Source organism: Vigna unguiculata, chromosome 10 (assembly GCF_004118075.2).
Source record: "Vigna unguiculata cultivar IT97K-499-35 chromosome 10, ASM411807v1, whole genome shotgun sequence".
Classification (NCBI taxonomy): Eukaryota; Viridiplantae; Streptophyta; class Magnoliopsida; order Fabales; family Fabaceae; genus Vigna; species Vigna unguiculata.
This window is the reverse complement of record NC_040288.1, coordinates 32155025-32166837: the sequence shown is the minus strand read 5'-3', so window position 1 is coordinate 32166837 and position 11813 is coordinate 32155025. Positions and strand designations below refer to the sequence as shown.

The following is an 11813-nucleotide window of genomic DNA, read 5'->3' as shown; positions in this document are numbered from 1 at the left end:
CTCTAGGAGGTTCTCATTGAAATGGTTGATGTTTTCTAGTTATCACATGAAAGTGACAAGAAGAGGTGCCATTATCACATAAACACAGGTAAAAGAAGCAAGAACTTTATCATGCACTCACTCCCACACCACACTTCACAACCACCATCAATGGAAGACCAAAACCAGTGTAAAACAAGTGACCAACAATTGCAAAACCTTAATCTCCCCAAAGTTCTTCTTCACGGTCCCCCAGGTTTTTCCTCTGTTCTCCAACCACCCTATTCCGAAAAGTTCCATCTTTTAAACCACTCATCGCTTCCCCTTCACCAATTTGCGGCCACCCACCCCCACCACTGCGCCACCGTGGCTGCCGTCCTCTGTGATGGGGGCTACCCCCTCACCGTCGACATGCTTAGTCTCCTCCCGTCGCTCCGCCTCGTTGTCACCGCCAGTGCAGGCACTGATCACGTCGACCTGGACGAGTGCCGCCGCCGCGGAATTCAGGTTGCCGGTGCCGGAAATTTGTTTTCCGAGGACGTCGCCGATTTGGCGGTGGCTTTGTTGATCGACGTGGTGATGAAGATATCAGCAGCGGATCGGAGTTTGAGAAAACGACACGTTGATTCACGAGCTATTACGTATGCTTCCAAGGTACGTGATTTTGTATTATTCGTAGAAAGTTCGTCACCAAGAAGTTTAAATTTTTGTTTAATTAGTCAGATATTATTTAATTTTGTTTGAATGTGTTTGTCTGATATCCCATTTTAGTAAGGTGTTAATTGAGTTTTGAACAGGTGATTTAATTAGATTTTTCTTAGAAAAAATTATTAAAGCTATTAAGGTGTTAATATTTAAAATAATTTATAAAATAAGTATTAATATTTATCAAAACTTATTGATAAAAATCATTAACAAAGTTAATTATGTTAATATTTGATCTTATATTAATATTTATTAAAATTTATAAATAAAAGTCATTAACAAAGTTAATTAGGTTAATATTTTTTTCTTTTTAAAGTTAACAAATTGAGAATTTTTTTAAAGTTGAAATGCGATTAACATCTTTAAAAGTCACCAAGATGACATATAAATATTATCCGATTAATTAATAATAAATTTTATTATTTTATGTTAATAAAATTATACTAAAAGTTAAAATAAAAATAGATACGTTTAATAATACTTAATGTTGATAATTTAATTATAAAAAATGACATAGACGATAATAGGTTTTTTCCAGACAACTTTTCTATACATTTGGAATAGATTATTAAGTTTTTATTTAAAATAAATAATTTTTTTCATATTAATTATTTAAATAAGTTAAGTGATTTTACCTAAAAATTTAAATATATTCTTTAATTTATATTTACCTAAAAAAATCTATCTTTATAAAATAACGTTTAAGCCGTGGAGTATCTTCTTCTTTTTTAAATTGATTTATTCAAGGAATTATTATTTGTTATTCTCACTCCGAAACTCAAATTCCAAAAGGAATTGTATTTTATTTTGAATTTCAACATAAAAAGTGTAATCAATTATAAAATTCAATATAATACAAAGGACACGTTATATAAACTCATACTTAAACGAATGTGGGGAAAAAGACAAATATGTATTCGGAGTTCTGAAAATGTTAATACTATCTGTTTTAATTTTTACAAAATATTTATTTCACACTAGAAATATTAAATTCAAATAATAAGACAAAAGTTTACTTTGAGATAAATTAATTGGAATAAATTAACTTTACTTTGAGATTATGAATATAAAGTACGAAACTATTTTTAAAAGCAATATCATTTTAGTTTTTCAATTTAGTCAGCACTCTAATACTACACGTATGAAATTATTTTATACACGTATTAGGAATTTCATAATTGATTGAAAGTAAAGTTAAAAAAATTAAGAAATATATAAAACAAAAATAAACATTTAATTTTAAGATTTTAAATTAGAAAGAATGTGATGATTTTTAATATATCTTATCATTGATGTAAAATTTGTTTAGTATTTTTCATAAGAAAAAATCAATAGTAATATTAAGAGTTGTGATTTATCATATTGACCAAATTGTGGTGTTGAATTTTTTTAATATTTTTCTGTACGAAAATCCTAAGAAAATAAATATGGTATGATTTTAAGAAAATGGTGTATGAAAATATTTTTGGATTTTGTTTTTTCTACTTAAGCAAATTACTCTTTCGCACTATGAAAAAGTTGTAAGAAAAAAAAGTTAAGAGACAAGACAAGAAGGATTTGATGAATGGAGCATAAAATATAGGGATTAGGTATATTAGCACTCAATGCCTGGGACCAAAGAACAAAAGTTGTATGGAAGTATATTATTAAATTAATTATTTTTTGTTCTTATTTTCAACGAATATTTAATTAATAATACGAATTTCATCAAATTTTATTGAACATAAATCACGTTAGTTACATTAATAGGAATTTTATCAGTCAAAAAAAATCAATACATGTTAACATGAATTATTATAATTTTTTAAAATTTAATTTCAATCGAATGAAGTCTATGCGAACAAAGACAGTCCAAACATTCTCTTTTTGTCCAACTATGGGAGAGATGTTAATATAATATATTAACATTCAATTATGGATTTAGTTCTTAAAATTTGGGGTAAATTTAATTTTACTATTTAAATTAAAAATATATATTTTAACTTCCAAATACGAAATTTAAAGGATAAATTATTTTTAAGTCGTTTCTTTATTTTCTGAATTAAAAAGCTTAAAACCTTATTTTTTTAATTTAAAACACTTGAATTTTAATTTTTTTAGTCTTACAAAATCAAAACTAAATTTATGTAAAAAAATTAGAAACTAAAAAAAGCAAACTTAGTAAGATTATATATATATATATATATATATATATATATATGATTTTTTTTCCATAATTATTTATTTTTAATTTATTCTTGATAATATAATTATTTATTTATTTATTTATTTTTAAAGATTAATAGTTATTTTTATATATTTTCTATACAATTATTTTAACAGTTTTTTTTCTTTTTATTTTATTATTTCATTTTATTTTAATAACTATAAATTATTTAGAATACTAACTTAATAATATTATAATATTATTACCTATTAATATATATATATATATATATATATATATATTTAAAAAATATGTAATGCAGCAGTGTCAATATTTATTACTTAAAGGTAATTTTTATATAAAGAATGATTAGTTCTATTTCTTTTATAAGAAAAAGTATTTTAATTCATCCGCAAAATATTTCCTTATCTTGTTGATATTACATGATTTTGAAATTTTGATACTAATATACAATATATTATTAATTTAATGAGTTATTTGATTTCAATTTTAATTGAAAAATTTTAATCTATAATTTTATATATAAAAGGTTTTTTTTTTCACCATTACTTATTTTTAATTTATCTTTTATAATATAATTATTTATTTATTTTTTAAAAATTAATAGTTACTTTTATATGTTTTTTACAAAATTATTCTAACAATTATTTTTTGTCATTCATTAACAATTACTCTATTTTTTTCTGTTTATTTTATTACATTTTTAATAAATATAAAATTATTTTATATATTAATTTAAAAATATTATAATACCATCATCTATTATTATAATATTATATATTTAAAAAAATTAATTTTAATTAAGTAAGTTTTTTTTTAATTAAGTTTAATTATTTAATTATTAAAGTGCGTTAAAGTTCTGTCATATATCATATGTTAAAAGTATTTAATTTTTTGTTTTTTGTTTTTAATTTTTATCATTTATTATTGTCTGGAGCGTGAAAGCACTGACAAAATGTTTATCTAGCCAATCATGATTGGTTAATATAAGAATTACGTTTTTCTTTTTCGTATTGTTTTCGATAGTTGCAGGAGATAAGGTTTACGAAAAAAGATGATATTTGGGATGAACATAAAAATCTGAACATTAAAAAATCAATTTTATCTATAAAATAAAAAATTCAACGTTGTCCATAAAAATAAAAGAAGATAAATTTTGTCCATAATTGATTGAAGAGAAGATTCAAATTGACCTGATTTGATTTAGAAATTTCAACATTAATTAAAACGCAACGATTCTATTAATATTGCATTGTTTTTTAGTAGAATTGAGAATGGGTTTTTAAATAAAATTTTGATTTTGAGTCTTGGGGTTAAAAACAACTCCAATTAACATAACTAATTAACTTTTGAACAGATTAATTATCAATTAACTTAATATAAATATTTTATAACATCGTAACAACAATTATCCCTTCAGATAGTCAAATTAAGAAAGTTTCACGCTTTGTTTTAGTTAAACTTGATTTCGAACTCAATTTTCTTTCTATTTAACTTTTAATGTCGTTTTAAACAAAATAAAAAAGAAGTAACAAAATTTAAATTTAAATATATTGTAAATTTGATTATTTTCATTAAAAACAAATTTGTTATATGAATGTTCATTATTTTATGGTTTTTAATTGAATCCACACGGTTTGATTTTGTCGTTAACTAAAATGTAAGTGTTACTTTGCATTGTTAATACAACTTAGTACTTTTACATAAGTAAAAGTTTAATTTACTTAAATTTTTATTAAAATATTTTCGGTTGAGTTTTTATAAAAGAAATTGTTATTGATTGTTCAAAATTTTTTTATTTTTTAATTGAGTATATGCTCTCAATTAGAGTAACGTAAATCCAAATAAAATAACAATAATAAGAATGAAATTTTTAACCTTAACTATCTTTGTAAAAAACCACATTGTTTCATTATATAAATTAAATACGAAACAATGTTACTTGATAAAGAAGTATAGGGTTACATAAGAACTCCACTCGACAATAAGAACTCAATTAAAAGATATCCATATTTTGGATACTCAACAGAAAAAAAAATGTAATAAAATTACTCAAATTTATGGAAAATTTAAAACTTAATTAAGATTTGTTTTTCTTGTTGATAGACATAAATAATGACAATACCAAACAAAAGTAATGATATTCTAATTGAAGCAATAAAATTTTCTCAATATAACAAATTTTCAAATTTTATTTAAACTTAATTAAACCTTAAATTTAAAAGAGTTTATCTAAACTTACACAAAAAAATATATTGGAGTAATCTTTAAATCTATTTTCATTCACACATCTACATGAAAAGTATATGAAATAAAAATGTGAGAAATAAGCAGTGGTAATTGTTTTTTCTTTTTTGTTGAAAAACAAGATTATGATACTAGTTTGGTTTACTTTGTTTGAAGCATGCATGATAACGATAACAACGATGGTTGTGTCAGGTAACAGGAAAGAGAGTTGGAATAGTAGGTTTGGGAAGAATAGGGTTGGAAGTGGCACATAGGCTTGAGGCCTTAAATTGCAAGGTATCATACAACTCCAGGAAGCAGAAACCCTTTGTTCCATACCCTTTCTATTCCAATGTTGTTGATCTTGCCACTAACACCAACGTGCTTGTTCTGTGTTGTGCTCTGAATGACCAAACAAGGCACATCATCAACAGAGAAGTCATGGTGGCACTGGGAAAAGGAGGAGTTATTGTGAATGTGGGAAGAGGAGCTTTGATTCATGAAAAAGAACTGTTGAAGTGTTTGATGGAAGGGGAAATTGAAGGTGCTGGTTTGGATGTGTTTGAGAATGAGCCTCTTGTTGATGAACACTTCTTTTCCTTGGATAATGTAGTTCTCTCACCACACGCAGGTTTTTCCACGTTAGAGTCTTATGTTGCTATTTGCCAACTTCTGGGACGTAATTTGGAAGCTTTTTTCTCTGATAACCCTCTCATTACTCCTGTCATTTAGCTTCTTTCAGTTTTACTTGTTTCCTCTTGAGAACACAAATATCATGTAATGGTTCCACCATTTTCTATTTGGCTTTATCGTGTATTTAATATAATGAGTAATATAACATTGTAAAACAAAATTGGACAAGAATGAACATTGATAGAATATGCATGTGTTGGAAAGTGGTTCAACATAACACTGAATTCTTGCCTTTCAAAAAAGTTCTTTAACCGATAAAATCTATATCCAAAACAAAACAAAACAGAAGATCAACTGCGAATATAGGGCTTAAAAAGTTTAATACACGGATTTGGATCATTCTGCATAATTTCAGCAGCACGTTCGAACTCATCCCTCAGAACTTTGATGCTACATTTATCTACCACTCGCCCAAGATCATGAGATGTTTCAAAAGGATCCTCTATACATATCAAATGACGATCATTGCCAATCCCTCTAGTCCAGTCCTTCTCTCGTTTGCTACACCAAAATACAGTATCATATATTCAGTCAAATAAAAGTAAAAAACAGTTCATGTTTTACCCCCTGTTATAACCTCAGCACAACAGATTTAAATGAACAAAGCATTACCCAGTTCCTATGACTTTGTTAACACCGGAATGGAACATAAAGGGTATGAGAAATATTCAGAGATAACGAGTTCTCATACCTGATTATGCCTCCTGTGCGCACAGATATAACAGAATTTGCATAATCATGACAATATGCCCAATAGTGGAAAAATCCCTGCACAAGCTCAGCAATTGTTTCCTTGTTGTGGCGACCAAAATCACCAAGGTCTTCAACTTCATCAAAGAAAGCACAACTAATATCATCCACAGTCACAGAATACGTTGTCTCCATCTCCTGTATACAAAATAGTATTCAATCATTAAATTACAAAATTATTCATATGATGTAATGTTTAATGAGGTACAAACTTGACAAAGTTAACTGAACATCTTTGAGTTGCATACTGCAAAAAGTTATTCCATTGACACTGGCCACGCAATTGCTAAAGTGGTTTTCTCAGAGTAAAAACTGATTTGCCATTAACAACTACAAGGCTTTGCCACAGCATAAAAATTTGAAGTGGTTTTCCAGACAGTTGTGTGGAAAATGAAAAGAAAACTAGACCTTAGTTAATTAATTTTTTTATTCTGTGGAAAATGGAAACACAGAACATTATCTTTAGATAAAAATAGAGGGTTACATTTGAAACAATAATAGCGGAAACAGTGACATTCTACTTCTTAAAAGGCTAAATAAATAAATATCTGACATAGAGGAATAGAAGAATGAAGTCTGAAGTACACACCTGCAAGCAGGGAAGGATAGCAGGTCTTCTCATTTGTAAATAATGAATGCACATCAAAACATACCTGAAATTAAAATTAAATTGTTTTGATCCTGTCTACTTTGATTTTTCAACATTAGCACAGTACCTTGGCTAATTATAATGAAGACAAGGAAAACATTTTTCAATAAGAATAGGATCAGAGGTTAACTTACGCATAGCTAGACAGAGTTCCATGGTAAGTTTCATTGACTCTTCTTGACTTAGCCCAATGTTTGATAATGAAGGCTAGCTGCCGTAACCTTGGATCTATGTGCGCATAATCCCGAAGAAGCTTTGTATTCACAACAGCTAGAAGTTTGTTAATGCATATGTTACAAGAGATTCCTGTCACTGGATCCACGAGCTTTACTATGGGAACCCGTGCACATGTCAATGCCTACAAACAAACTCAAATTAAGAACTGAAGAAATTTTTGTTTTAATTTAATTACTACAAATGAATGTTTCCAAGGGCAGTAAACCAGCAGCAAATGCATTCTTTTGAAGAAAATTGAGTCAGTCAGTTACCAGTAATTTCTGTCATATTCCCCACCTAATCCACTTCCTTTTCCTTCTTTATTATTAACTACATTTATTTCTAAGTTTCAAAAAATTGGCCATCATGTTTTACTTATCATACAACTCTTTTAACCACAGCATTTTCTCCAAACTTATCCACCCATATAAGGGCCCCTTTATAAGTGATCCATAAATTTGAAAGTATCAAATAAAAGACAGCAAAAACACCACATTATGTCCTACATCCATACAGAAACACAATATAAATTAGGAAAGTCTCCTTATTTGCAGTCACTCAGCCTTAAATATGGCCTCTTAGAAGTATGCCTTTTTTGCAACATCGTGGATAAGGAATTTAGTCCCACATTGACAGGTGGTATAGAAAAAAATAGAATATATAAGTATATAAATTACATCTAAGTCGCACCAGTTTTATCGGGTTAAGTTAAGCTTAAACCCATATCCTAAAATGGCATCAAAATTCCAACATTCTATTATATAATAAAGTCAGATTCTCTTTAATAATCCTCTACAGAAGAGAGTAATAGCAGAATTTTGAAGGATGTGTGTTTGCTGTAACTTTTCAATAAGAAATTTTAATCAAGTGACCTTCTTAGGTTTGCAAGGCTCAGGTAAGGACCAGACTAGAGTTAGTCTTCCTACAAATAGACTACAAGTAAAATGTAAATTTTGTTATAAAGCTTGTTGGGGTGGCATAGGAAGGATGAAACATCATCTTCTTGGAACAAAAAACTCTTATTCCTTGTCCTAGTGTTCCAGACAAAGTAAAAGGAAACACTTGGGAAGCTGCTGAAAATTAAAGAAAAAAATGAAAAGGAGAACAACCTTGATTGGGCATAAGTTACAAAAGAAGTAGCAAAAGGAAATAATGCTCTCCAACAAATGACAATCAATGCATCTTATATAAATAGAGATGTAATTCAGAAAGTTTGGAATGCAATTATGTTAGTGCATTGCCATTTAACCTTGTAAGGACTCCTCTTTTTATCCAAATGTTAAAGGCTGTTGGATAGTATGGTAAAAGTTTAAAGCCTCCTTATCATAAGAAAAGGGTCTCCTATTTGAAAAGAGTTGTTAACAGTGCCAAAACCAACAAAAATGGAAAATTCATAGTAGCAAACAAAGAAGAAGTTGGAGACATTGAAGAAGGGGGAAAAGATGAAGATGACTTCGGTGATGTAGATCTTGGTGAGGAACAGGATGAAATATGAATATGATTTTGGGGCCCGTTTAGTATGTGTAGCAGTAGCAACAACCATAGTCAACTTACATCGTATTTCATCGGACAACCTTTTTACACTATCAATCTTATCTGGCCATGTTTCCCAAATCCTTGTTTGTATGTCATAAATTTCTAAAATAAAACTCATCTTATATATGGGGAGAAATAAAACCCTCCCTTGCCAACTTCAATCTTCACCAACAATCCAAATTTTCATTAAATTTGAACAGCAATGAAGTTGATTACAGACTTAGGAAGTTATACGCCACAAGTAGGAAGACAATTAACTAAAATCTACAACCAGTATAATATGCACATATATTCTCTAATTACCTTCGAAAAGATATCAAGTGTTGGGAAGTATTCGGTGCGCAGTAACTATTTTTTATTATCGAAGACAAAATTCAAGGACAAACCAGCTATAGCAAATTTCAATTTTTTTCCATTCAAAACCAAAGTCATTAAATCTCCTTTGTGAAAACTTCTTAGCAAGCTTATATAAGTACCTTCGCTTCTCACAAGTTATTGCACATTTCTTTATATGTCTCACAAACCATCAAGATAAAAATGGAAATGCAAAAGAAAGACGAAAATTTTCTCACCTGCACATTCTGCAGATTACCTGATTGCAAAATATCCGCCAATTTCATTATAACCTTAGCTTTGTCCATGTCTGCTTCCTCGATAGCAAGGCAAACATCAATGACACTTTTAGAAGCACCAAACGAATTAGCACATGATCCATAGAGATGGAGCTTAGCTGCTGGCCATTCTTTCCTAACCAATCTCTCCAATAATGCCACTAATTGCTTTTGCTTCAGCTTTTCTTCTTCAGGAGGTATAAGAGACTCATATATTGCAAGGAAAGGAGCATTAAGAACATTGCCGCTTACATTGCTCCTTTCACCAGAAACCATTCTCACACCTTCCCTCTTGTCATACAAATTCTCAATCCTACCTCTTGATTCCACACGACCACGCCCCCCTCTTTGGACAAACTGTCTAAGGTGTCCTGCTTGTATAAGTTCTTCTATTTTGTCCTTCAACGATGTACACTCTTCCGTTTCATGTCCATATTTTCCATGATACCGACAATGCCGAGACATGTCTGCATTCCACGATGTGGCTTTTTTCCTTGGCAGTTGTATAAGATCCGCATTAAGAGCCTCTTCCAAGGCGCGCGATCTTGCTACGTTCAACTGCGTGTATTGATTGAAACGAGGTTGCCTTACCTCCTCAGGCCGAAGTGAAGATTTGTGATGACTATATCGGTCACAGGCTTTATTGTCAGTTGGGCTATTCTCAGCACCCATTTCTTCTCTAAGCTCCCTAAGCTCCTCAAGCTCCTCGTACTGTATATATTCCGCCGCCCTCTGTCTCAGCTCGTCGAGGCTGGTCGTCGGCTTCATGGCTAAGTTGTCTGCAAAGGGACCAGGTCTTAACCCCATTATCATGTGAAGCCATGCTACTTCAGGACTAAGATCCTTGATCCTCAACGCCACCTTTTCGAACCGTTGAATGAAGGTCCTAAGCGCCTCTCCTTCCTCCTGCCGAATATTAACCAGAGCAAACGCGGTCAAATGATGTCGGCGACTGAGCACAAACCGGGTGCCAAACCGAGCTACCAATGTGGAAAAACAATCGATTGACATGGGAGGGAGCTCTTTAAACCAGCTAAGGGCTGCATCTTTTAGGGTAGTTGGAAAGACTCGACAGAAAATCGCATCCTCCGTAGTGTACAGGCTTACATGAGTAACGTACACGAAAACATGGTCATCAGGATCCGTGGTACCGTCGTACCGATCAATAGGGAACCATTCCCAATTACTGGGCAGAAGCACCTTGGTGATATCATCAGTGAATGGATGCCTCCATCCACTGAGAGCAGTATGCGGACGCTTGGAACCGTTCTGACCTACTTCGTCAAGCTTCCTCTTCATCTTAGCGTTTTCTTCTTTCAACCGCATTTCTCTTTTTCAACTCAAGCTAGCTCCTCTTGTAATTCTCTAGGAGGTTCTCTTTCTAATGGTTGATGTTTTCGAGTTATCACATGAAAGTGACACGAAGGGGTGCCAATATCACATAAAACAGGTAAAAAAAAAGGCAAGAACTTTATCATGCACTCACTCCCACACCACACTTCACAACCACCATTAATGGAAGACCAAAACCTCCCTCACAACACTTCACAACACTTCACAACCACCATCAATGGAATACTAAAACCAGTGTACAACTAGTGACCAACAATTGCAAAACCCTAATCTCCTCAAACATTCCTTTGTTCTTCAACCACTCTATTCCCAAAAAGTTCCATCTTTTAAACCACTCTTCGCTTCCCCTTTTTCAGTTTGCGGTCACCCACCCCCACCACTGCGCCACCGTGGCCGCCGTCCACTGTCACGAGGGCTACCCCCTCACCGTCGACATGCTTAGCCTCCTCCCGTCGCTCCGCCTCGTTGTCACCGCCAGTGCCGGTACCTATCACGTCGACCTGGACGAGTTCCGCCGCCGCGGAACTCAGGTTGCAGGCGCCGGAAATTTGTTTTCCGAGGACGTCGCCGATTTCGGGGTGGCTTTGTTGATCGACGTGGCCATGCAGATTTTCGCAGCAAATCGAAGTTTGAGAAAACGACACGATGATTCCCGAGCTATTACGCTTGCTTCCAACGTTCGTGATTTTGTATTCGCTGATATAGGAAGTTGGTCACCGGGAAGTTCAAATTTTATATCACTAAATTAATAATAAAATTTATGTTAACAAAATTGTATGAAAAAAGAAATTAAAAATGTTGATAATATAATTATAAATTTTTAATAATAAAAAATAATTTTTCTATTCATAAAAAGAATTAAAAAGTAAAACAATTGATGCTGTCAAGTTTATTTAAAACTTCGTTGATGTGAAAGTAATAATATCTT

The 11813-nt window shown here is 31.3% G+C and overlaps 2 protein-coding genes across 2 annotated transcripts; one reads left to right on the top strand and one right to left on the bottom strand.

The window, feature by feature from the left end:
- On the top strand, positions 1-5933 carry LOC114166513 (glyoxylate/hydroxypyruvate reductase HPR3-like). The gene is made up of 2 exons (XM_028051255.1): positions 1-633; positions 5291-5933. The coding sequence occupies exons 1-2, from the start codon at positions 112-114 to the stop codon at positions 5807-5809; spliced, it is 1041 nt and encodes a 346-aa protein (XP_027907056.1). The 5' UTR covers positions 1-111; the 3' UTR covers positions 5810-5933.
- Positions 5934-6041: 108 nt separating this feature from the next.
- On the bottom strand, positions 6042-11561 carry LOC114166512 (UTP:RNA uridylyltransferase 1-like). The gene is made up of 5 exons (XM_028051254.1): positions 9494-11561; positions 7304-7527; positions 7110-7173; positions 6462-6658; positions 6042-6271 (listed from the first exon to the last, which is right to left on the bottom strand). The coding sequence occupies exons 1-5, from the start codon at positions 10856-10858 to the stop codon at positions 6061-6063; spliced, it is 2061 nt and encodes a 686-aa protein (XP_027907055.1). The 5' UTR covers positions 10859-11561; the 3' UTR covers positions 6042-6060.
- Positions 11562-11813: the final 252 nt, after the last annotated feature.